Source organism: Antechinus flavipes, chromosome 2, assembly GCF_016432865.1.
Source record: "Antechinus flavipes isolate AdamAnt ecotype Samford, QLD, Australia chromosome 2, AdamAnt_v2, whole genome shotgun sequence".
NCBI lineage: Eukaryota > Metazoa > Chordata > Mammalia > Dasyuromorphia > Dasyuridae > Antechinus > Antechinus flavipes.
The window spans coordinates 96707944-96735415 of NC_067399.1; the positions used below are offsets into that span (position 1 = coordinate 96707944).

Consider the following 27472-nt stretch of genomic DNA (forward strand, 5'->3'; position numbering starts at 1 on the left):
TTGACTTCAAGTCCAGCACTGTATTTGCTACATCAATGTAGAATGCAAGTTCTCTACATCATAGTAGGCCACTTTCATCAATTATTGCAGCTAAAAAAATAACTCTTTGACAGTCAATGCTCTGACAATAACCTTTTCCATATTTATCTCTTCTGGTTCTTAGACAACGAATAAGTATTCTAACATTGTACTGGTACTTGAATCCTCTCTGCCTGCATCTAGATCTTCCCTTTGTTCTTGTAATTTTCTAATCTATACACAATATTTGTGTCTGTATTATAGCGTCATAGCTCCTTAATGAAGCAATTTGAGGGCAGCCACTGCTGTTCATCAACTATAGACTAACATTTAGCTAATTATTTTGTACATAGGTGACTAATAAATTTCTATTGAACCAAATTGGATTGGGGGGTAACTTGCCAAGGTTTTCGTTTGGCAGGTATAAACCTCAAGAAAACCGGATAACCTCCAAAGTGCAATGTGGCACTTATCTCCAGTTTTTTTATTTTCTGGAGTGAACCAAAATATAGGTAGGGATTGACTGATATTTACCATAGAACAACCTCTCAAATAACTAAAATTTGTTTTCAAATGATTTTTTTTGCTCATCTCAATTCCATGATTTAAGGAAAAAGGAATATGTTTAGTTGCTAATTAAGATATCTAAAAATATATAGTGGTGTAAAAGCAATTTTATCTAGTGGATGTTAATGTCAAAAATATAAGACTATTAGAAGTATTAATAGTAGAAATGGAAAAAATACATTTGAAAAACTTTGCTATGAATTTAATTTTCTATGTTGCAATCCAGCTGGCATATTTACAAAAACTAAGTACCCTAATCTGCTCTTTTGCAATACTTAAATTAAAGAGATAAATTATTCATCTTTGGCTCTACTTACATATATATTATATATAAATTTATTCGATCTACATACACAACTTTTCTCAAGGAACTGCCCGACCTTTCATATAAGAAAATGAAATATACTTAAACTAAAGAAATTATGTGGCATTACCATTTTCCTTGCCTTGTGATTCCAAGGAGCTTCATTACTACAAAAGACTGCAGCATTATTAAAAATTTAGCATTAGATTTTTAATTTATTTAAGGAGGCTTAGTACTGAAAGCATAATATAAAACAAATTCCTACTTATGTTAATGATTAAATAATGTGATATTCTCTCAGTGGAATATGTTAATGTTTTCTTCAATTTAATATCACAGAATCTCAGAGTTTGAGGAGGCTATAGAGACCATGTAGCCCAATCCATATCTAGAAAAGAATCTTTCCAACAGTGTAGCCAACAATGGTCATTCAAGTTTTGCTTGAAGAGTGTGGGGAGGAAGGACCTGGTACTTTCCTTTTCACTTTGAAATATATATAATTCTTGGGAAATTCTCCATTGTTTCAAGTTTACATTGTTGTTCATTCTGCCACCTAGGGGCAAATAGAAGACTCATCAATCGTCCATATAGTTAAGTCCACTATCACTCTTCTTCTTTAGGTCAAACATCCCCAATTCCTTCGGTCTATCTTCATATGTCATAATCAAGATGTCTTTCACCATACAAGCATCATTGTATGATTTTTAGCTTATCACAGCATCTTTCCTAAAATGTGTTGCCCAGAAGCAAATAGAATACCATAGAAGTTATTAGATTAAGGAAAAATATAATGGAATTTTCTCTGACACTGACTCTCTTACTAAGACTTTCTTCATGTAGCCTAGGATCACATTAACTTTGGGGGGCTACTATAACTCACGATTGATTCATGCTGAGTTTTCATTACATTAAAGCCTACAGATCTTTTAACAAGCAACTATTGTTTAATAAAATAACCAATCTGTATTCATGATGTTAGCTTTTTAAACCCAAATGTAAAACTTTATGTTCATCACCTTGAAGTTCTTATTTCTTTACATTCTAACACAATGATGTGTTTTGGGATACTATTATCTGTTGTATTAGTTATACCTTTAAACTTTTTCTTGTTGGTAAGTCTGACGAGCAGGATATCTATGTGTTTATTGAAGTCATTGCTATAATTGTTAAATGTCATTGTATGAGGACAGACTTTGCCCCAATCTGAAGTTAAACCATTAATGACTTTTGAAGTCTGGCTACTCAACCATTCAGCTGAAATGAACATTACACTGAAATAAACTACTGTCTACCTTTTCTTGCCATCTTGTCCACAAGCATAGCATGAAATAATTTGTGAAATGTTTTGCAAAAATCTAGGTAAATTATACCTATCACATTCTCCTATGCTATCAGTCTAGTAGCTAATTCTCTGTCATAAATAGAAAAGAGGTTAGCCTGGTATGACTTGCTCTTAATGAAGCTGAGTTAGCACTTTCTGATTAATGAAATCTCTTTTATACCATACGGGAATTCTGTCAGGAATCAAAATTAAGCTCATTGGTTCAGTTTTCCATCCTCTTTTCTTTTTCAAAAATTAGGATATTTGCCCACCTCCCATTCTATTGCCCTTCTCCAGTTCCATAGATTTTTTTCAGCTGCCTCAAAGGGAACTGATAAGGTCAAAAAATACATTCAAAATTTCTTTTATTAAATATTCCAAAATGCACACTCCTAAAACTAAGAACAAGTTCTAAGTCTTTAGGGAATCTTACATATTTACACAGAGAAGTTCTATTTTAAGGAATTTTTTATCTGAAGAGTTTGTTAGTTTCCTAAAGAATAAAAAGAAGAAAATAATCGACAGACAGTAATTAGACTTTTTCTTTTCTTTCTATAATAGACATGCAAAGTGGAAACATAATTTAAAAAATAACTCTCATCATTCATTTAGAATATTATCATGAAAAATAGTTACTCCCTAGCTTAGAGGGTGAAACCAAAAAAAGCAAAAAAAATAACGCTTTCTTCAGATTCATTTCTATGGTCCTGATTTTCCAGGCTTGCTAGTGATTATGCCAACTGTTGTTTAAGACATGTGAACACAAACACACATACACATACACAAACACAAACACACACAGACGCACCTGACACTCTTATAGACAATTCATTCATAAATCATCCTCCTACCTTCTTTGCTGTCCTCCATACTTTAACACCAAAATAGAGCAATTCTTTTGAATTTATTCCCTACTTCCCAAATACCACTAAGATGTACTTTTTGTGATTTTAAACTTGCTTTTGATAACAGCTTATTTAAATAAAATGCTTAAAGATAGGCAACAAAGAAAGCATATAATGTGTTTTTCTCAGGGCCTTGTTTTTTAGAGTCCAAGCACACATCTTTGGAATTATTTAAGGAAGCTTAGTACTAAAGCATAATATAAAACAAATTCCAATTTATGTTAATGATTAAATAATGTGATATTCTCTCAGTGGAATATGTTAATATTTTCTTCAATTTCAAAATTTTCTTCAATTTTGAGCAAAAATTGAATGACCATTGTTGGCTATATTGTTGGAAGGATTCTTTTCTAGATATGGACTGGGCTACATAGTCTCTACGGCCTCCTCAAACTCTGAGATTCTGTGATATTAAATTGAAGAAAACATTAACATATTCCACTGAGAGAATATCATATACATGATAACAAGGAAATAATTAGCAGAAGGAAGGCATTAGAATTAAGAAGCATTAAGAAAGGTTTCTTGTAGAAGGTAGCATTTTAGTGATTTTAGTTCTGAACAACACCAAAAATTTTTAAATGGGAACCTGAGGCAGGTAAAGATTGAATAACTTGTCCAGGGCCACACAGTTAACATCTGTCTAATGCAGGATTTGCACTCAGATCTCCAAATGAAAATTTCTATCCACTGCATCACCCATTCCATCCATCCAACCACCTATCCATCCATCTTAGCTATCTATCTAATCTATCTCTCTATCAATGTAGTGATTTCTATGTTCTCCAGTCTCCAAAAAACATCATTAGGTACAAATAAGACTAACAATGGTGACATGACTTAAAAGAAGGAATTTTAAAAGGTAGACAGAAATCTCCCCAAAACAAGTTCTAATTCTAATGTTTACACTACCTGAAAAAAATAACAACATAGAAGAGATGCATAGTGGAAAAAACAAAATTTAAAGTGTGAATTTACCTCATTGTGGAAATATGAATCACAAAAATTCAGAGATGAGCTTTCAAAAAGAAAGGTAACAAATATTAAAGAGGGACAGCATCTTATTGTAGTTAATTCTTCCTTTAATCAAATTCATTTCCTCTTCTAGTAGGCAATTAAGATGTCAAAATTTTGAGTAGTGATATGATTTGGTAAAAGCAGTGGTTTTGAGGAAGATTAATTAGATGACAGGCAGGATAGATTGGATTGGCGAAGGACTGGGCAAATGGAATTTCTGATGATAAGGAGCTTCATAAAATGAGGCAGTTCATATGAGAACAAGTGTAAGAAAAATTAAGGAAGAATCAATAGGATTTGGTCAATGAATGAATATAGAGGATGAGGAAGGTAGAGGAGTCCAATTTGACTAATTTGGCGCCTCAATCATGGCAACTTTGAGAAATTGAAAAGTGGAAAGGAAAGCTAGTTTTGAGAGGAAATTAGTTCAATTTTGGACATTTTAAGTCTGAGGAAATAATGGATAATGAAGTATAAATGTTTGACATGAATTTAAAATTGAGAATTATAGTTTGGGAAAGTCACCTCATAGAAGTGAAATACCTTGTTCCCCAATCAATGAGTTATTCTTTTTTTAAGCATAAAATATGGGCCCCTTAAAAAGTTAATCACTACTACTTCTCTCCTTAGAAGTATCCAAGGTTATTAGAATGAGAGCTGCTCTTCTCTCTTTCCCCTGAATAATTTATCTAATTCCATTTTTATTTCTTTGTTCAAGCTAGTCTACCATACCAGTTTCTTCTATCCCCCTTTCTCTACCAGTCTATGTCTCTTACTTCCTTAGTAAGTTGGCATAAAACTTTCCTTTTCCAAAAATCATTTCTATTTTTATCAGTGTTTGATATTCTACCCTTTAGCATGTGTGTGTGGGTAAGTTCTTATATTATTTTATATTTGTTAATATGTTGCTTTTCAGTGCTTCCAGTTCATTTTGTTTAGACTGTACATTCTTAAAGAACAGGAACCATGTACTTTTCGTGTATGTGTGTGTGTGTGTGTGTGAGAGAGAGAGAGAGAGACATACATATACACTATTACATATACTAAAGGAACCTTAGAAACCTTTTAGTCCAAACTCCTCATTTAATAGATGACAAAACTAAATCACAGAGTGGTAGGGATAGAATCTGATGCCAAATTTTCCTGACTCCAAATTTTGCATGCTATTATGTCAAAATTAAATAGAAATTAAACCCTGCTGGCTACATATTTACTTAGAAAACCACAAAATAACATTGTTTATGTTGAATTGCATTTTTATTTATTTTATTACGCATTTCCTAATTTAGTTTTAATCTGGCTCCAGCTGCATTCACAAATGCTCCTTCATTACACTATACACTTGATGCTTTTCTTCTCCTACACGAAACTTTCTTGAACACGTTCCTAGCATGTTCCCCACTTGTTTTTGCCCTAATCCCCCCTCAACTCTCCTGTACTAAAGTTATTTATAAATATGCTGAATCCCCACTTTGTTTTTTGCTCCCCACTTGTTTTTGCTCTTGTCCCCCGCTCCTTAACTGTCCTGTACTAAAGTTATTTATAAACATGCTGTATCCCCCTCAGTATTATGTAAGCTCCTTAAGAGCAAAAACTATATTTAATATTGCCTTTATATCTCCAGTGTCCAGAAAAGTAACTTGCATATTGGGCACAGAAAAACATCTGTTACATTACATTGCATTTTTTATCTCATAGAGTACTTAGCATTTGGCTAGGTACATAGGAGTTCAATAAAAACTTGTTGATTGAGAGTGCTTTGTAACTTTTCTCTTCCCTTTCATATAATTTCATCTAGATAGGATTCCAAGCCTGAAGAGAAATTTCAAGTTTGAAAGAAATGAAGTAGTCAGTCTAAACTGTAAGTTTGCCAAATATTTGTAACATGTTTCTTTTTTTACCCCAGAATCTGTTTTCTCTTTTGCCCCTCCTCCATTTCTGATTACTTTAGTTCCATGAACATATTCTAAATTGTAAGGTACAGTGAAGATTTATAAAACATAATCTGTAGCCTGAGTGGAAGAATAACTTTGAATCTAAAAATAAATGTGCATTTTAAGCGGCTGACTGATTACATGAGGGAGGAAATTAAATATGAAATATATAAGTGGCCAGGTTTGTGAATGGTATTCTAAAATTAAATTCTGAGAAGAAAAATATATGAGCATCGTCAATATGACTAAGAATGTTGGAGAAGCAGCATAATATAATGGAAAAATAGTGATCTAGGTAGTTGGACTCCTGAATTCAAAATCCTTACTTTGTCACTACCTAACTATGTGACCTTAGAAAAATTTCAACTTCTCTGACCTCAATTTCTGCAGCTGTAAAATGAGTAAGTTGTACTAAATCATCTCTAAGATCTCTTCCAGCTCTAATATTTGATTATATTTATCCCTCATGGAGACATGGGCAACTGCCCATGGTCCAGAATATTTTTATGAGATGGAACTGATCTACTCAAACAAGAACAAACTTCTCTCCTCTACAAAGTGGTGACTGACACCAAGGGTTCTTAAACTTCTTGCATCGCAACCCATTTATACTTGAGAAAATTTTACATGGCCCAGGTATGTAGATATATAAAATAAATATATGAATCAGACATTTATTGATAATAAATCATAATTTCATGACCTCCACATTTAGTTATGAGATCTTATATGGAGTTATGACCCCACAGTTTAAGAAGTGGGATTTAAGAGTATGTTTCCAATTCCTCCAAATAGAACACATGCAAATGGAGGATATTCTTATTTGTTTATTTGTTTCTTTAAGTCAGTATACTGCATACTTTTTCATGTATAGCGAAATCCTATCCATTCTAAAGACAGCTCCTCTTTAATATTGTACTAACCATCATCTTGAGGTTATGTAGTTCAGTGTAATGAGGGCTGGATTTAGAACTGACAGAAATGAATTTAAACACTAGTTCTGTCACTTATTACCTCTGTAGCTCTGGGTAAATCACTTGACTCTGGCCTTTCTTCAATTAAAAATGGACAAGATTGGAGCAAATGGTTCTGAAGGCTCTTTTCATGTCTAAATCTATGATCTCTTCTAGATTTATTGTCTATTATCCATTTCGTGTTATTTCTGTGGTGTCATATCATTTCTTATCCCAAATATCCCTTATCACTACCCACCAAAACTGTTTCAATAGTCTGCTTATAGGTCTTTCCTCTTTCCCTCCAACGTTCATAATATTGTGAGATTTATCTTTCTTATTGCTTTTCATAGCTCTTCAGAAACTGCCTAGTACCTAATAAAATTAACAGTCCTTACTGAGGTATTCAAGGTCTTTCATGGTCACACCCCACTCTGTCTTTCCATTTTTATCCCACATCGCTTCCAGTCAAATTGAATTCTTTGCCACAAACCCCAGACTTTTCTACTTCTATGGTTTTGCTTATGCTATTCCCTATGATGGTCCTACTATAATGATTCCTCCTTTTCCATTTTGTTTGTGAATGAGGATAAAACTTGAATTACTACCCTCATAGCATTGGGAAGAAAACTATTTTAAAAACTTACAGTGATGTGTGTGTGTGTGGTGTGTATATGTATATATAAATATATACATACATATATATATGTACACACATATCTCTACATATACACACCACACACACACACACACATACATACACTGTGGGCATGATTGTTATGAGATAGTAGAAAATCCATTCAGAAATTCTTATAAGAATTTTAACTCTTATTTTCTTATTTCCTTTCCCTTAAAAATTTTAATAAGCTCTAAAAATGGCTTAGACTTTGGTGAGGTGGAATAAAGCACCATAATATTCCTCAGACACACCTGGATTCCTTTTATAGAGTTATTCTGATAGCTCTTATATCCATAAAAGCACCAACAACATCGAGCACTAGCCTGGTCTATTTAGTTAGAGAATCTAAACTTTATATACATAATTTTGCCTTCATTGACTATCCTGTCTTCCTATTTTTAGATACTTCTTTTACCTATAAAGTATGCTGTAGCTCAAGACTTCTCAATAGCTGAGGAGAAGGAATACTATAAAAGGGAATTTATAACCACACTTGGACTTAGAAAATGCCCCAGTGAAGGTGACCCTGAAAAATTATTATAGCATCTTATCAATTAGTTGACACTAGCTAGGAAAATGAAACTAAATGTTCTCTTCTTTCCTGTTTTATAAGTCATAAATCCAGTGGAAAGGCTTCATAGGGACTGTATATGGTAATATCTAGAACAGACTAATGATAAGTGTAGTCTCTTTTGAATTTTCAATGGTAGCTTTAGGATTCAGGTTACTGGTTTAAGTGATAAAGGAGCAAAAATATTTTTGTCTATGTTTCTTAATATTGAGAAACTTAAAGGTACTTATTTCCAGATTCAGCTTCTTTAATAAGAATATATGCCATTTTTATCATATAGTATACATTTCAATCTACTTTTAGAATCTTTTCACTTCTAAACATATAATATTTTTTCCTTATAATACTTATTTTATGAAATCATTTTCTTTCTTGTATTACAAGCTTTTTGATAGTAGGAATGATGAAATTTTCTATCTTAAACCCCCAGCATTTAGCATAATAATATATGTGTGAATATATATATTATCACATACATAAATATAGCTACATACACATACAGATATATAGATCCATACACACAGAGATTTATATGCTTATGTAAATACATCTCCATAAAGGCATCTAGAAGGTTGAGTGGATAAAGTTCTAGGCCTGCAATCAGAAAGACCTGAGTTAAAATCTGTCCTCTGGTGTTCACTGTGTGATGCTGGGAAAGTCACTTAACTCTGTTTGCCTCTTTTCTTCATCTGTAAAGTGAGCTGGAGAAAGACATGGCAAACCCTCCAATATCTTTGCCAAGAAAACCTAAAATTACACCACAAAGAATTGGACACAAATGAAATGATTGAACAAGAACAATACGTATGTTTACATATATGTTTATGTGCGTAGAGATTGTGTATGTACATACATACACATAGGTAAATGAGGATTTATATATATATATATTTATATACATATATTCAATTTTATATATATGTGTGTATATATATTCACTTTATATACATATATATGTATCTATATAAAGTTGAACCCTCATTTATCTTCCAGATATTGAAGAAATGGTACTAGTTGGTCTCTACATAGACCTTTTATATTTTAGGGATTATTTTTCCTTTCCTTTCCTACACTTTCTTTGTTTTTCTCTCTACATAGACCTTTTATATTTTAGGGGTTATTTTTCCTCTCCTTTCCTATACTTTCTTTGCTTTTCTTTGCCTAGACCTATTATTTCATTGATATAGAGTCAATTCCTTCTACTGATAGCATCAGCACTTACTATGTAACTTATTGCCTTGGTCTTTGAGAGGTTAACCTATTTCTCCAGGGTCACATAGACAGTATGTGTCAGAAAAGGGACTTAAGCTAAAGTCTTCTAACTCCCAGGCCAACTATAGAGCTTTGTTGTCTAGGTAAAATGAAAGTGGGGAATTTCAAAACAGGTTAATTTAATAGATATTCATGTTCTAAAGGTATCATCCTCATACTTTATGATTCAGAGTGTAGCTAGTCTGAAAATTATATAGATAGAGCCTAAAAATATGCTATTATATCTGAAAAACATATGGCAGTCCATGACAGTTCTATGAAAAATCCAAATGCTCGATAGATATCTGCTGAATCTTGATAATATGAATTTTATTATTAAATATGAGAAAGCAAACACTTATATGGAAGCTTCAGGATTGAGAATTTGTAATGCCATAAAAAGTTTTGTCTTAGAAGGGACATGGGCTAAGAGAAAAAAACTATGATAAAGTTAAGAAAAAATCTTGATCTTTAGAAATTAATATACTTCAGTTATGGAATTCATAAATAAAAGGTGCAGATCCCTCTCTACTTGGTGACAAGATTATTTTATGACTCTCTTTTCCCCTTCTTCCTATTCCCTGCTTGTCTCTCTCACCTGCCTGAACTTAGAAACCCTCTAGTCCAATCATCACATTTTATACTTGAGGATACTGAGGCACAGAGAGATCAAAAATAATATCTTGCCTAAGGCCATATAGATAGTAGGTGGTAGAACTAGAATTTGAACTCCCCATTGATCTTGAAGCTCATTTTAATCTACCTTTTAAAATTGAAGATAAATAAAAATTCCTGTACAACATAATATTGTTACCTGATCCAAGAAACTGGAATCCAAAATTTTAAGTGACTTTCCTTAGTTGATTCAGGAAATTAGTAATAGAATGAGAACTAGAAAGCACTAAGTAAGTCTCTTGGCTTACAACACATTTATTCTATTTGCTGCAACAGAATCAATTCCAACATCCAGTTTATTTCCTAACTACAAAATAAAGAATTCAGGTGAAGAATGGACTAGAATTTCATAAGTATAAAGATTTGCTCATACTATGCATATGGTAAATTTTTGTTAAACGACTTGGGAATAAAAAGTTATATCTGGGTAAAGGCTTAACAAACTGGAATACACACCCACACCCACACCCACACCCACATATACATGTTTGCATGTACATACACATACCCATGTAGATATATGTGTGCATATCTTGACATATATATATATATATATATATATATATATATACACATTAACACTATAAGAAAATGGCAAATATGAGAAATTTCAGACAATTAAGAAAGACTTGTATGAATTGATAAAGAGTGTGGAAAGCAGAAGCAAGAAAACAATATCCACAATGCCCATAGTAACGTAAAGGATAAAAAAAAAAATTAAAAGACATTAGAACTTGGATTAAGGTAATAATTATTCAACTCCAAAAAAACTGATGGTGAAATGTTTTCCTCTGAGGTGTAATAGGAAGAAAAGTGGCTTTGGAGTCAAAAGGTCCAATTTCAGACACTAGTTCTGCTGCCTATCATTTGTGTGACTCTGGGCAAGATATTTTTGTCTCTCTGTGTCTCAGTTTCCTCAAGTGTAAAACAAGGTGCTTAGCCTAGATAGATTCTAAGTCCCTTTTAATTCTAGATTTTTGTTCCAGTCAGTAGAGAAATGTTATATTATATCCTATCACATATTTTTTTTTGCTTACCTATTTTTCTTTACACAAGAAAGTGAGAAAGGCTTTCTGGGAAGTATTGATAATGTAAAGTAAAGATGCATGATCAAGTATTTCCAAAACAAAAAATATTCAAAAAGGTAAACAGGTAAAGGGCAACTTTTTTTTTCTTATTTAATGGTAAGGTTTATTTGTTTTGTTCTTATGATGAACAAATCACAAAACAAGGCCAGATTTCTTTCCACAGTTAATATTGAAAATCATCCTCAAAAAGGAAAGAATTCTCTGATAATTTAATAAGAATTTTATTTGGAAAGAAAGGGGTTAAAGGTCTTGAGAAACTATTAAGAAAAAGATTCATCACCTACTTTGGGAACATGATTATTTCCATTTCCTCTGCAGAACATTAAATGTTATAAAGGCAAAAGACTTTTAGAAAGAACTGGAATAGATAGAAAATTGGAGCCTCTAAACTATAGAAATTACTAAAATAGACAAAATAGTCTTAAAAGATATTTGAAGTTTTCTAAAACTCCATTTTCAGAGTGAACTTATAACGCTTAGGTCACAGTTAAATTTCTATTTCCTCTCAACTCTCAGGAAGAGAATTTTGCACTGTGTGAAAATCTGGTTTCTGTTATCTCCTGAATTCAACGAGGACAATGAAATATCCTTGAAATAATTTTGTTGACATGTTTCTTTTTTTTCTATCACATTTCCCAATATCTCTCTATAACTCCCTATTGTCTTCTGAGAGAGCCATCCTTGATAAGAAAGAATAAAAAGTTAAAGAAAAAAGGGGATCAACTTAATTGACAAAATTTAAAAATCCAATGTTAGATGCCATATTTTATATCTACTTCCTGGCAAAAGTGAGGGAAGTATCTTCTTATATATCTGTTCATATTGGCAAAATTCAGTCATTATAATTTTGTTGTTTCATTCTTATTCTTTCTTCTTACATTGCGGTCTTTGTTCTGTACATTACTTTTTGCTTCTGCTTACTTCATGTTGCACCAGTTTATAAAATATCCTTTCTATATTTCTTTGTATTTTTCATGTTCATCTTTTCTTACAGAACAATGATTTACATTCCATTCAGGTTCTACTTTTTTTTTCTAGCCATTCCACCAAATAATGGGTATCTACTTTGTTTCCAATTCATTATTATTACAAAAAAAATACTGTTATAAATACTTTACTATAAACAGGACCTTTTTTTTGTCATTAAACTCCTTGAGAGAGGACAATTAATTATTACATTAAATGAGGGCAATCACATCTCATATATGGAAAAAACTAATAGAATTTCAGTTTAATGTTTGAGTTTAACTCCTTGATCTCAAGTGAAAATATTAAAAATATTTTATAGCATCGATGTGAGAAAAAGAATAAGACAATAAATGTTTTTATAGCACCTACTATGTATCAGGACCTTTTATTTATTTATAATTATTATTTTATAATTTATAAATTATATTTACAATTATATATTTATAAATATATTTATAAATTAAAATTATAAATATCTCATTTATATTAAGAAAACTGTAACAAGATACTATACATAAAGGAAGCATTTTATTATTTGTGTGATCTTGGAAGTATCAATCACTAGATAAGAATCTCTAAAGTCCCTTTCCACCTCTGAGGTTGTTTTAGTCTGAACAACATCATAGCTTCAATGATGAATTAACTTCAACATTCTATCATATATCAAGAAACAATACTGTGTAGACTGGGAATGAGAAGACCTACAGGAGGTCCTAGTCTCAGTACTATCACAGATTGCAATTCAGTTTACATCTCAATGTCTCTGCTTCACCCATTACAAATTAAGAGAGTTATGTTAGATGACTTTTAAGGTCTCTTGCAGCTCTAAAGCTCTACAATTTTATGAGCATCTGGAATTAAATCCCAGAATTTAATGCACATAAAAATAATTTAAGCTGCTATACAATTCTAGGAAAGATGAGGATAAATGATAATCTGTCTGAAGTCTTGGAGAAATATTATTATAATACTCTTGAATTTCATTGTAAAATGTTACCAAAGGATTTAGTGTAATACTCTGATCATTGAAGAATAATGATATATATTTATTTTATTGATTGATTCTTGTGGGAAGAATTTGGAAAGTTTATAGAAAGATATCATATATGTGAATATATTTGTTTGAATATACATATACACATATGTGCATATATTTGTAAATGGACACATAAACATACACATATTTAAGTAGTTAGATATAGAATCAAGATCCATCCTTAAAGGAGAAAATAGAGAGAAAAAATTTAAATATAATTTTTAAAGCAAGAAAATTTTATTGTCCTTAAAATAACTTAAGCATACATTTGGCATTTCAGTGAATTAAATTCAGGTCAAATATGGCTATGGTTTTTGTACTATTGCTTTTTTGGGAAGTTTTTAGTTTTTGACTGAGTTAAAAAAATCACCCTAGACCTCTCTTCTTAATTTACAGTGAAGAAGAAATTTAGAGGCGTGAATGACATTGGTAGAAATTGAAAGAAAGAGGAAAAGAGAGGGAAGAAGAAGGAAGGCTACTGTAGTTCAATTCAATAAATATTTATTAACACCTACTTTTTGTAAAGCAGAAGACTGGACCGTGAGTCTCTAAAGTCAAAAAAACCTCAGAATCCGTGACTTCAAGAAGCTTACAATTAAATCTTTTTAAAATCTGCCTCTTTTTGTGTCCTCAGCATATAACACAGGGACCTCATATGCACTTAATAAAAGTTGATTGAATTGAATTATTGAAATCTACATCTTTATCTGCCACAATGTTGGTTGCCAATAAATGTTTGAAAAATGAATTAATTTCCTGTTTTATTTGCCCAACAATACTATTCCAATGACTTCCACAATGGGATGGAAGTGATCCTCTATTCTCAAAGACTATGTGAGAAAACTGTAAGATCTGAAAGCTTTCAGCTCTGCTGGGAAGTCTTATAGAAGGTTATAAGTGATAAATGCATCTTTCTGAGGATAAACCTTGCTAAGTAAGAAGAGAATGTTTATTTAGTCATGAATTTTTTGCCATGGAAATTTATGTCAATTTTTGACCTTAACTAGAAATGAATATAAAAGATAGAAGGAAGATGCAGATGGCTCACAGATTCTCCTCAGATTTGCAAATAAGGATGCCAGAAAGATGGATTTTAAGACAAGATTCATCATTTCTTGGGACATTGGTTTTATATCACAGTGCTCCTAACATGCAAAAAAAAAAAAAAAAAAGATCTAACCACAAAAATCCTCACACACAAACTTTCATTGAAAAGGATGAGAAGATAGAGACATTCTTTGGAGAAGCTAATATATCTCATTTTATAAGCAATGATTTTCTACTAATATGGCAAATGTCAAAAATAAAAAAATGAAATTGGTAATATAATATGTTACTGATTTCTGAAGTGGCAAGGAATTCTGAATCAGTTGTATATTCAAGAGATTTAGTCAACTAGACTAGAATCCATGCTTTTGGGTTGAATAATCCTATGTAGAATTTATTGGAGAATAAGGATAAGAGCTTTGGGATAAGAATATGTATATAAGGGCAGCTAGCTAGTGTAGTGGATAGAGCAACCAGCCCTGAAGTCAGGTGGACCTGAGTTCAAATGTGACCTCAGATGCTTAACACTTTCTGGCTGGGTGACACTTGGCAAGTCACTTAATCCCATTTGCCTCAGGGAAAAAAATGTATATAACATGTGATTTTGTACTATTAAAGAAAATATCTACAATGATGAAATCATAGATCGACTGGAGCTCAGAAGTTATATTTTCAGATCCACTAGTAATGAATCTTTATGGGATCCTTGTGATTTCATTGGTATGGAGAGTTCACAGGGAGAAAACTTCCTCAAATAATTCTATGATTTACTATACAGTCTTAGATGTTAAGTGCCCAAGATCACAGGAATAATGTGCTGGAATTGAAACTTTTGAACCCTGATTTTTCTGACTTATTTAGGTCACCTTTGTCACTCCCTGCTGAACTATTCAAATAATTGACAATATTTAAGTATAAAGTATTCTAAGCACTTCTGAAAAAAACAAAAAAATAATAAGACAGTGTCTCATGATGAATAGCTAATGATATTTCTGAAGCTGTCCAACTTATAATCAATGAGTATGTTATCTCTACAACTGAAAGCCTCGAGTACAACAGACTGTTAAGACAGTCATTAATGTACCTTTCACAAACAAGCTCTTTTTGATGACACATGAAAGGTATTCCAGGAATATGGAACAAGTAAAAGTATTACCTGGTAAACCACTACATCCTGAATTTAAAGGATAAAGGAAATTTGTTTTTGCTGGTTTGCTTTGTATCCCTTGGTTCCTTTTATTAGAACACATACAGAAGGTCCATGAAAAAAAAATAGAAAACTCATGTCTGGCTTTTCTTATTTGCCAATATAATTTAAATTTAAGTTCATAGAAATATTCTATATTTTACAAATGCATAACATATATGTATATATAAATTTAATAATGAATATACATATATTAAACACAATGCAGCAAGATACATAAAATTATATAGTAACATGTTAAATTATGAATATATGTATATGCATATGTGTACATATATACACCCATGTATATATATATATATATGCACAAATATAATTTTATCCATACATTTAACTAAGATATAGGATCTTTCTTAAGCTAAATACAGTCATCCTTTCTGCTAGAACTATAAAAAGTCTTCTAATACTTATTCCCTGCTGTGGACATTAGCCTCCTCTGTCTGTTTAGTCATGCAACAATGACTAAAATATGAACCTATATATTTATAAAATGTTGTATGTAGAAGAGTGCTATTAGTGCTGTTGGAACACCAATATAGTAGCAATCCATTAATCTTTATGGTTTATTCTCATGAAACTTCTAATACAAGTTAGGAAAAATCAATGTTTAACTTCACTAAAATGATTTAGAAGTTAATTGGCAAAGCAATGTAAATATCAGGGAATAGTTCTGATATCCTATAAAGTCTTAGAAATTGAAGAAAACCATTACATAAATGTGTGTGTGCAGTATTCTGTACTCTCCTACCTCTTGCAATCTCCAAAGAACAATATGTGTTTGTAGGTATATATATGTATATGTGTATATATGTATTCATATTTTTCCCTGAGTAACAAAAAGCAGATAGGAACAATGTCCATAAATGTTATAAGGCAATATTAAAAGTTAAATCTAACATCATCTTTTTTGATATGTCAAGTAGGCTAGGAGAGCCAAATAATAAGGTGCCAGAAGAATAGGGCTCTTTCATTAAATAGCTGGGGATTGAAGGGAGTTGCACTGAGCAAGTTGCAAATCTGTGAATTGAAAAGAATGAGTTAGGTTTCAAAGCACTTTTAGGTTCTTGAAATACTTGATTCTATAATGTTATGAGAGACAGATTTACTAACTCTATTGTATTTTTTAAATTGAATTAAATAAAAAACTAACCATAGAAGTATTGAGTCTGCCAGTTCTCAACAGCACTCAACATGCCTACATGGCACATCCTCCATTAAAGTATATGCTTCTTGAGGGCAGAGACTGAGTTTGTTTCTTCAATGTTAAACATAACGTTTGGCACATAACATGTATTTAATGATATAAATTAATTTTCCTACATTTAGATATCAATAGATTGATAAATAGTATAGAAATCATAGAATCTTGGAATTTGAAGGGACTTAAGAGTGTCTCTAGGCTAGGTCTTCTTAAAGATGTAAATCATACACCCTTTAAACAGCCTGTTGAAGTCTGGGATCCCTTTCCAGAATGTTTTTAAATAATTGAAGGAAATTCTAAATTTCAATTAAAAGCAAAAAATAAGGATATAATTTTGTCTTATTCAAATTTATGGACCCCTTGAAATCTATCCATAGATTTTTATGGACCCCAAGTTAAAAACTATTTCCTCTACAACTCAGTCAATGAATACTCATCAAATATTTGACAAATATCATCATCATCCATCATCATCATTATCATTTACATGGCACTTTAAAGATTGTAAAAGGGTTTCCATATGTTAATTCGCTTAATTTTAAGATCTCTAGTGAAGGAGAATCTACTACCACTGAAAATATTCCATTCCACTTTTAAAGAGTTCTAATTGCTTAGAACATTTTTCCTTACATCATCGAAATAAGTCTCATTTAATTTCCTCCAACTGATCCTACCTCTGCCCTCTGGGGCCAAGTGGAACAAAGATTATAACTCTTTCATGTGATAATCCCTGAAGTACCAGAAGATGACTATCATGATATTCTCTTCTCTGGAGTCAACACTTTCATTTTCCTCAAACAGAACTTGTAAAGCAAGAATATAAGGATTTTACCCTCCTGATTACCCCTGTTCTCCTCACCCCGCCTCCCAGTAAAATCTTAATGAAAAAACTCAAAATATTTTTTACTATCTTTAATGTATAGAAAGACATTTAGGATATGTAAATTAATACTTTTAGTATCTTAAAAAAGAAAACCTTTCCAAATTAACTTGTATTTGCCATAAATTAGTGGTAAAAATTTCAGTTATCCACAGAAAAAGCATTCCCTGAACTTCATTACCATGTATAGTGTTTTTCCACTTGGAATGATTGCCTCACTCATCTCAGTGGATCCAAATCCCCGTTCATCCTTTAAAGCCCAAATCAATGCATTCTTTCTAAATCAATGCTTCCTAGACCACTCTACCCTCTGAGAACTCTTCCTCTTCTATACTGAAAGTACTTATTACTTTTAATTCAAATCAACAAACACTTACTAAGTATCAAGTAGCAAACTTTGGAGCTGTACAATCCCTGCCTCAGTTTAACAAATCCAATATTTACTAAACACCTAATGTGCCATCACACAAAGATGAAAAACAAAATAACTTTTGCCTTTAAAGATCTTATATTCTATTGAGATTTGCAGTATCCATTTGATAATCAGTTACAAAAGCTCTTGGACTTTGGTATTCATTTGTTATTTAACTTTTTGTGTTTATATCTTTTCTCCCTAATTGGGCTATACATTCTCTGGGGGCAAGAAGTATGCTTTAAATAGTGACAATAATTGATATTTATATGATACTTTAAGGTTTTAAAAACACCTTGGATTATCTCATTTAATCCTCAAAATAATCCTCTGAAGTTGGCACTAGCACAATCTCCATTTTACAAATGAAGCAACTGAGGATGAGAAAGCTTAAATATCTTACCCAGTGTCACACAACTTGCAAGTGAGTCAGAATTAGAACTCAGATCTTTCTGATTGTGAGTGAGGAATTCTATCAACTGAGCCTTCACAAGGTACCTAGGACCCCCAAAGCTTTACATTTAATAGATAATCAATAAATATTTGTAAATTTGATTTGTTTATCTGTTAGGAAAAGTACATATTTGACATTGTGGTGTGCAACACAAAGGGTTCCAATTACATTACATGATGGTTTTTCTGTTTTCTTTTTTTTTCTTTTAGGATCTGTGAATTATATTGAAATGTTAAAGTGAGATTTATGTGCAGAAATTATTAAGCATAGTAATCAAAATGGTATTGGGTTTCACAATGTGTTATGAGAAGAGATCTATTTTTTACTGACAGAACAAAACTTTTACTTGGGGAACTCTACTTAGGACCAAATCAAGATTTAGTGATACATTGTACTTTAGATTTTAAATAACAAATGCCAAGAAGATATATGTAGAGATATGTGCATCCTGATATACTTTCCCTTTTAATTTGTGCTTAGGAAAGTAGGCTTACTGTTCCGAAAATTATATGTTTATTCTAAAAGTTGAGTTTTATTGAGTTACAGGAACAAAGCTTATACTCCAAAGAATATAAAACTTACTCATAATAATTAGCTTCTGTAAGAAGGCTTCCAGACAATTATGGATAATGCTATTGGTCAATGGTTTGGGCACATTTCATTAAAGACCCACTGAAGTTGCCAGATGTATTGCTTCATATAAATGTGCTTACCACAATGTCCAATAATGGAAGGTTGAGTGCCATACTTAATTGCTAATTCCAATCTTTATTACCTATAGTTTTCAACACAAGCACTTTAAGGAGACCTGAAGATAATTCTCTGGTTCCTGCTTTCTGATGATAGTACGTGGTACTGAGTGCATCAGTTCAGCAACCCATTCCAAAGTACAACAATGTCTTTTTAATGACAAATCATCAAATTAAAAATAGTTATACCACAAGCCCATTTTCTAAAGTGATATCCCAATTCTTGCTTCTAAGCACAAAACTAAAATCACCTTCTTCCACCACCACCACAAACAAAATGTTAGTTACAGAAAATCATAATATAAACTCCAGAAACTCTGTAAATGGTAAATCAGGTTTAACTTTATGTTGCCAAAGAAGGAGGTCTTTTAAACTTGCTTTCCATAGTTACTGTCTCATTACTATCCTGCTATATATGCAGATAGGTTAATAATAAAATAATTTGGAAATAATAATGTGGGCTCACTACAATTCTTTACATATGTTTATGTATAAATATTATATTCCTTGTGTCTCCATCTAGAATGTAATATAGTGCCTCTCACACTTTATATTTCCAAAATACCTAGCATAGTTTCTTTATAAAAATTAAGTGCAGCATTGTAAATAAAATGCTATATTTGTGGTCAAAAAGCATTGGATTGAAGTCTTACTCAAGATATTTCCAACTCAGAGATCTTAGCAAGATGATTAAACTATCTGAACCTTAGTTTCCTTATTTGTAAGACAGAGATAATAAGAGGTGAATTTCAGAGTTGTTCTGAGGATTGAGTTGTATAATATATATAAAATATCATACAAACTATTAATAATCAATCAAATGATGCTCTTATTAAATACTACTAAGTATTATTGCAGAAAATATTAAGTCACTAGTACTTCCATAAATACACTGAAGGTGTTACCTTATGATCCCCAATTTACAGGATACTCAGATTTGTTTAGAAACTGATTAGAAAGTATGCTTCCTCCCTTTCTGGAATAGCTCTCCCTCTCCAAAAAACAACTGCAATAAATAGCCTAAGGCATGCTGTGGTTTTACATGGATAAAGCTTTTGATTAAAGTGTTTCTAAATCCAAAAGTTATCATCATTTCTCTCTTATCCACAGAATTACAATGATAATTACCTTGAAACTATGCCTTTATATCCATCTAGCATTCATATATATATAAGACTACTCCAATCTATAGGGTTCCTAGCTATCCTGATATTTATTAGAAGTACCAAACTACCATATAACAAACAATTTCAACTGACATGACCGATTCTTCTTCCATAGCAACCCTTTCTCTTCCGTTATCTCCTTTACTTCCCTTTTTTTCTTTTAAAAATATATGTGGGGCAACAAAGGCTGCTTATCAACATATTTTTTATGTGAAAGTCCGATCAGATATATGATACATTGTTTGTTGTTTTGTTTTTCAGAAAACTACATTTAATTCTGCCTTAGTTTAGATGGTTTTAAAATCATTCTTCTTATAGTCTGAACCATATTGATTATAGTATGAAAGCAAAGGGATTTTAATTATTTAACTAACTTCCTAGACAAAGAAAAAAAATTCCGATTGATCTTCTTAGGCATGTTAGTCTGGTTCCTGGGACCAGTTTTACAATTCTGACTTTTATAGCTGTTTTCTTTCACTTTGGTTTTAAATAAGTTTATTTCTCTTCTATGTGTATTCTTGTGGATTGTTATTCTATTATACTGCCTAAAACGGAGGCAGGGAATAAAAACAATGCATAGGGGAGCAGAATTTGCACTTTCAAACATGGAGAGAGGAGACCCTTGAAAGCAAATGCTAATCCTCTCTGAATAGATAGTTCATGTTATTTCTTTTGAACAAACTATGGCCATGGTAAGTTAGGTGGGCTTTTAAAGAGGTAGAAAATATGTAACTAAAAGTAATCTTTGCTTATATTTCTGCTTAAGAATTTTTTTTAATAGTGTGGTGCTGACAAATTTAGTCAATTGCTTCATGGTGATTTGCAAATTACTAATTCTGACCCAGTGCTTATTTGAAACAAGTACATTTTTACATTTGAAGTGGATAGTAATAGTGACATTTGGTCCCTGTGAACACAGTGATTGTGTGACAGAGAATGCAGATTGCATTTAAATAAATTTACTTTTAACTAATTATGAATAACTATTAATAGTTAGATGTTTTTTCATTGTTGATTAACCTAATGTTTTGTGATTTTCAGCAATTGCATCAAAATAAAAGAAACACTTCCTTCAAGAGAACATTTTATATTTTCCCAGTAAGTTTTTTTTTTTAATTTACTCTATTACTTTTGTCAAAACCTTCCCTTTGTTTAATGTTTAAATGTTTAACAATCGATAAAAAGAGCTTTAACATTGTTGTGTCTTTTAGATTTACAGTTCTCTGATTTCGATGATGTTTTAAATTTTACAGAAGATAAAGTGTGCCTTCAGTTTACCTTATGTAATTACTACACAGTGTCCAGAAGAGTTTAGGATAGCATTACATTCAAATGACCCTAAACTTTGCAATAAGTATTTGATGGTTTCTCAGAATATCTGGAATTTGATGAAACAGACGCAACACTGCTTGTTGTCCTTTATTTTTTCTTCATAAAGTCATTCACAGATATGTATTCATTGCCTTACCTGCAGGATAACGCTCGATCACTGGCCAGCTGTCCACCTGTAACGTAGCGTTACCGCCACTCCTCGTGAAACGTACTACATGGTATTTCCCATCATTAATGATAGCATTGGCCTCTTCAATGGCGATGTCATCTGTTCCAACATTAAATTTAACTCCAATCTTTCCCTGGTGCTAGAAGTGAGAAGAAATGAGAGGAAATCAGAAGGAAGTAAAGCTAATTAGTAATTATTTGATAAGAATGACATATATATGCAGTGTGGTGTATCACAAAGTGTTTCTAACAACAGCTTTTCTTTTTATATTTCACTTCTGAAGACTTGCATACCATGGAGACAAAGTTCTTGACATTTTGCTAAGCCTGGGCCATCTCTTTCATGGATAATTCATATTCCAAATCAGAAACTTTCAAGGGAATTAATTTGCCTTCTTTTTCCAGAGGTTCCTACTGAGGAGAACGATTGCCCAAGTAAACAGGCATCTTTTCATGAACTTTATCCATAGGACTTTTCATGTAATTCTTTCATTTCTACAGCAAGAAAAATGAGGCTTGAAATTATATTTCTTAATAACCAGTGAAATTGAATTAATAACATTTATTTATCCTAATTGGCAAGGGCAAATGTCTATTCCACTTGCAGTTTAGGACATACAAATGTGGGTGATTTGGTCTTTGTTCATAGAACCATCAAATGCTAGTGGGGAATTTAGATACCATCTTGTTCAACTCTGTCATTTAGAAATGAGGAAACTGAGACCCAGAGAAGTAGAGTAATTTCTTCGTGGTCATAGAACAAGCACAAGAAGCCAAATCTCTTTATTTTGAGTCCAATGGTCTTTCTTTACAAATATGAAATAACATGGATACAAATGAGTGTGAAGGGAGTATGGCTCCCTTGGACAAACACTATGCCTTTGGCATTCTTTCACCTCCTCTATGGTGAATTTCCACATCCTTTCAACCATTGCTTGAGACTAGTATGTCTGCTTGAACTACTTTGGCCTAGTAAACTCTTTGTTTTGCTCTCAGCATGGCATTCTGCTTAACCTTTTTGATATTAACACTCCTCGTTTATTTCCTCTCTCTTTGTTGATTTTCTAATGTTTTAAACCTATCTCCTTGGAGATCAAGCTCCATCATTTTCTATGACATTAAGGCATGAGGAGAGAGCTATTAAAATATGATATCTATTGCTTAATTATGTGAAGAAAGCCACATGCTTACATTTCATATGTGATATAGAAAATAAAGTTTATTTCCTTGGATTTATTTCCTTGGAAAAAATATTAATGAAATTCACCCATTTGTTTTCTTTAGGGAAGGAAGTATTATGATAGCATAATTATTTTCTGTTTAAAATTAACTTCTCAATCCTATATTCTATCTGAGAAGAACAATATCATATGGGAATAAGCTGAGGTATGTATATATATAGAAATATGTTTATTATTTTTAAAAGGGTCATCATATGGAATATTTATAATTTCAAAAGTTCTTGATTGAACAGTTTTAAAAATAGAGAGACTTTACTAAAAATATCATTCCTATTGTCCTGTCTACTACTAGAGTCAGTAGGAAAAAAAATATATAAATATATATATATATTTTTACTAAAGATTCATATAGACTACAAAGGGAATGAAATCATATGATGTACATTAACAGGATCAATATGGGTGATTTGATTTTGGAATTTGTATTTCTACCTCATACTTTTAATGTGTTGGAAGGAAAGAGGGCAATGAAGACTTAAGCACCTATTATGTGCCAAGCAGCATGCTAAAATTCTCATTTTATCCTCATAAGGACTCCATTTTACAGTTGAGAAAACTGAGTTAAACAGAGGTTAAGGGTCTTGCTCAGGGTCACACAGTTACTAAATGTCTGTGATGAGATTTGAACTCAAGCCTTCCTGACTTTAGACCCTGAACTATATTCATTGCATCACCTAGCTCCCACTACCTAGTTACCTGTATTGACAAGATATTGTCATTTAAATTATTAAAAAACCCCATAAATTTCTAAACTTTACAACTAAAAGATAATTAGACTTTTAAAGTATTCATTTTTATTCTTATTTTCAAGTATTAAATGTGATCACATTCTCAGAATTCTCATGAATATTGCATTAGCCAAATCAGAAGTAATTTCATTGGGCATGTGCTGATCTTTCTATTGTATTTTCTTTGAAATGGATAACTGGCTCACACCATAATTTTAAAATTCTATTATAAAGACATCAGTAACGAAGCATTTATAATTGAATGGAGTCTTTCAATACATTCATTAAATAAATAGTGACAAAGGTAATTATTGATTTTTCCCCCCACAAAAGCTCATTTCTGAATTAGGATTATACTAATAAAACAAGTTAAAAGAGAAATATAAAGTTTGACACTGCAAAAAGAACATGAAGATTATTGGAATGGGCACTACAATTTCACTCATAGTTGTAATAACCTCTGGCAAAAGATACTCATTGAGAAATAACATTTTCTGTTCAAAGGTTGCTATCTAAAATTTTGAAAATAAGATTCAATACTTCCTGGTCCAATATTTTCTAGTAATTGATGTTATATGTGCTATTTCAAAGTCACAAATTTTTGTGTAGATATAGAGAGATGTACCAGATTGCTTTGGGAAATCAGTCCTTACAATTTCAGCTACCAAAGCAATGAAGAAAAGATCACAGAAGTAGGGAGATGAGGCAAGTTTAGGGTAAGACCTTTTAGGAGGATAACAGTAACAATTGAATAAAAAATGACTAAGTGTTGTGACGTTGGCCTTATATTATGACAGTGACTTTGCTCAAGAATAGGGAAATTTCTTTCAGGACAAGAAATTTAAGTTACTTGTCAGCCACTGAATTCTTATAAAGAAGGAGATAGTGATGGGTAGGTCTTCATGGTGAGGTTTGGGTAGAGCTCTGGCCAACCCAAGCCATAGTAGGATGATCAGAAGGGAAGCAAGACATTCTAATGGAACTGAGGGTACCCAAGGAAAAAATTTGAAGCTAGAGGGACCAAAGGGCTTGGGCAAAGGGTGAGAAAGGGAACTGCTTTTGGTCTAGTCAATTGATCTTCTCAATAGAAACTGTGTAGTAGCTTTTTAGGGACTGCCTCACAGCACATTTCATTGCTGGGGAAAGGGAGCAGTTTTAGTACCAAGATCTGTAGGGACATACTCTCTCCTTGCCCTCTCTGCCTCATAATCTGCAATAGAGAGAGGGTCCTTTAAGATCAGAGGCAAGGTGATAGGAAAAATTGACACTGTCAGCTTTCCTGAGGAAACTGCCAGAACTTTCTCTTACCCCTCAACTCTCTGTTTTCTCAAACTTTCCCAAGGCCCATAGTCAAAGTAACTTGCCAGAGGGACCAGTTGAAAATATGAAAATAGAAACATTATAGAAAAAAGACAATAAGCTCAATATAACTGCTCTTTAAATGAAGGCAGGAAAAAATCCCCCAAACCAAAAATCTTTTAGGCACAATAACTCATAATTTGGTTTAACAAAGGAGTTTGGGATCTTAAATGGGAATTCTTCATTGTGTTATGGGAAGAACTCACTGTGAAACAAAGGTAGTAACAACTGTAGTAACTTTTTTCACAGAGTTGTTATGACATTCAAATGAGAATGTATTTAAAGCCCTTTGGAAACATTAAAATCCCATATTAATATTGATAGCTAAACATACTACATTACAAGACAGTTTTTTAAGAGTCATCAGTCTAGTTAAAATTTAAGAAAGAGAACCTGAATGTTTCATTTTGAAAGTACTAGTTTAAGGATAACAATCATATCCTTAAAAATGAGAAAGTTCTTATTAAGAAGCTTTTTTTCTGGCACTTAGTTCAGGGCATGGTGTACTATAATTAGCAACACAAGTGCGTCTTTATTTCTCCATATAATAACTAGCATGTAGTTTTTAAAAATGGAGTCATGCTACTTACATCTTTCTTTTTTTTTCCCTTTTTTTTGAAGAAAAGGGAGACCACTGATAAAATTAGCCCCAGAAGAAGTACTGTACCATATTTGTTCCTTAACCTTTACTTGGCTGAATAGAATAATAGCTCCCATAGTATACATGCTAGACAACCTGAAGTTCACTAATGACATGTTTCCTCTTTTTCTATTCTTATTCATTTTCTCTGTAAATGTATTACATTTTTCCTAGTTACTTTCATAACAATATATTCCAACAGACTGCAGAAGGGAGCCAATGACAATGATGATAAAATTTACTACTATAAAAGCAGACAGCATTGTTTAGTCAAAAAAGAAACATAAGTAGACTAGGAATCAGGAGATCCAGGATTCCAGTGAAGGCATAATTCCTGAGTTATGTGACTTTGGACAAATCTTTGAACATCTCTCAGAGTCAATTTCTTTAATTTAAAATTAGAAATTACTTCTAAGTTCCCATCTAGCTCTATGAATGAGCCTTCTTTAATTGATAAGTGGTCAAAGAATATGAATAGGCATTTTTCAGAGGAAGAAAACCAATCTATCAATAGTTGTATGAAAAATATTCTGTCTGCAGTGATTTGAGAAATATAAATTAAGATTCTGAGGTTCTACTTCATACCAATTGTGACCGAAAAAAAGAAAGAAAGAAAATGACAAATGCTGAAGAGGCTATGGAAAAATAGTTAGATTAATGGAATTCTGGTAGAAGTGTAAACTGGTCCAGAAATTCTATAAAGCAAGTTGGAGCTATGCCCCTAAACTGTGAAGACATTTTGGCTTGGCAGTATCGCTATTAATTCTTATAACTCACAAAGATCAAAGAAAGAGGAAAAGGCTTTACATAAAGGAAAACTATTATAGCACCTTATTTGTGATAGGAAAGAATTAGAAAATAAAGGGATTCTCATCAACTGGGCAGAGACTAAATAAGAAATAATATGTGATGTTATAGAATGCTATTGTGCTTTAAGAAATTGTGAAGGGGTTGGTTTTTGAGAGACGTGGGAAGACTTGTCTGAACTAATATAGATTGTAGTGAGCAGAATCAGAACAATTTATATAATTATAACAAAATTGAAAAGAAATTTTGAAAGACTTGGTAATTCTGATCAGCACAGTGACCAACTATAATTCCAGAGGACTCATGATGAAACATACTACAAGCTTTTTGATAAAGAGACAAAGAGACAATTTGATAAAGAAACTCATGGTACAGATTGAAGTATATTTTGGAAAAAAATCATAATCAATGCGAGACTATATTTTGCTTGACTAAGATGTAAATGTTGTAGAGGTTTTCTTTTTCTTGCTTTTTCAATGAATCTGCGGTTGAGATTGAGAGGAGAAAAGACATGAATGTTCATGAAAATAAAATTTAATTTAAAAAATAATATAGTGATGTGAAATATTGCTCAAAATTTAAAAATAATTCAATTTGAGCTTTTTTTTAAAGAAACCATCTAGATTACAACATGATAATATTTTTAAATTTTCTTCTACATTTTAATTATGATGGACATTTTTAGAGTAACTTCTTAGGAAATTATATTCTTTGATTTGTGTGTGTGTGTGTGTGTGTGTGTGTGTGTGTGTGTGTGTGTGTGTGTGACCTTTCTTTAAGTAGTCCTAGGTGC

General features: G+C 32.0%; 1 protein-coding gene across 13 annotated transcripts in view; it reads right to left on the reverse strand.

The window, feature by feature from the left end:
* Window positions 1–27472, reverse strand: part of NRXN1 (neurexin 1) — a 1357693-nt gene that overhangs the window by 198944 nt on the left and 1131277 nt on the right. For all 13 annotated transcript variants that reach the window (XM_051975251.1, XM_051975247.1, XM_051975246.1 and 10 more), the window contains one exon: window positions 21873–22044. In XM_051975251.1, the coding sequence (XP_051831211.1) occupies window positions 21873–22044 (172 nt within the window). The remainder of the gene's footprint in view (window positions 1–21872; window positions 22045–27472) is intronic.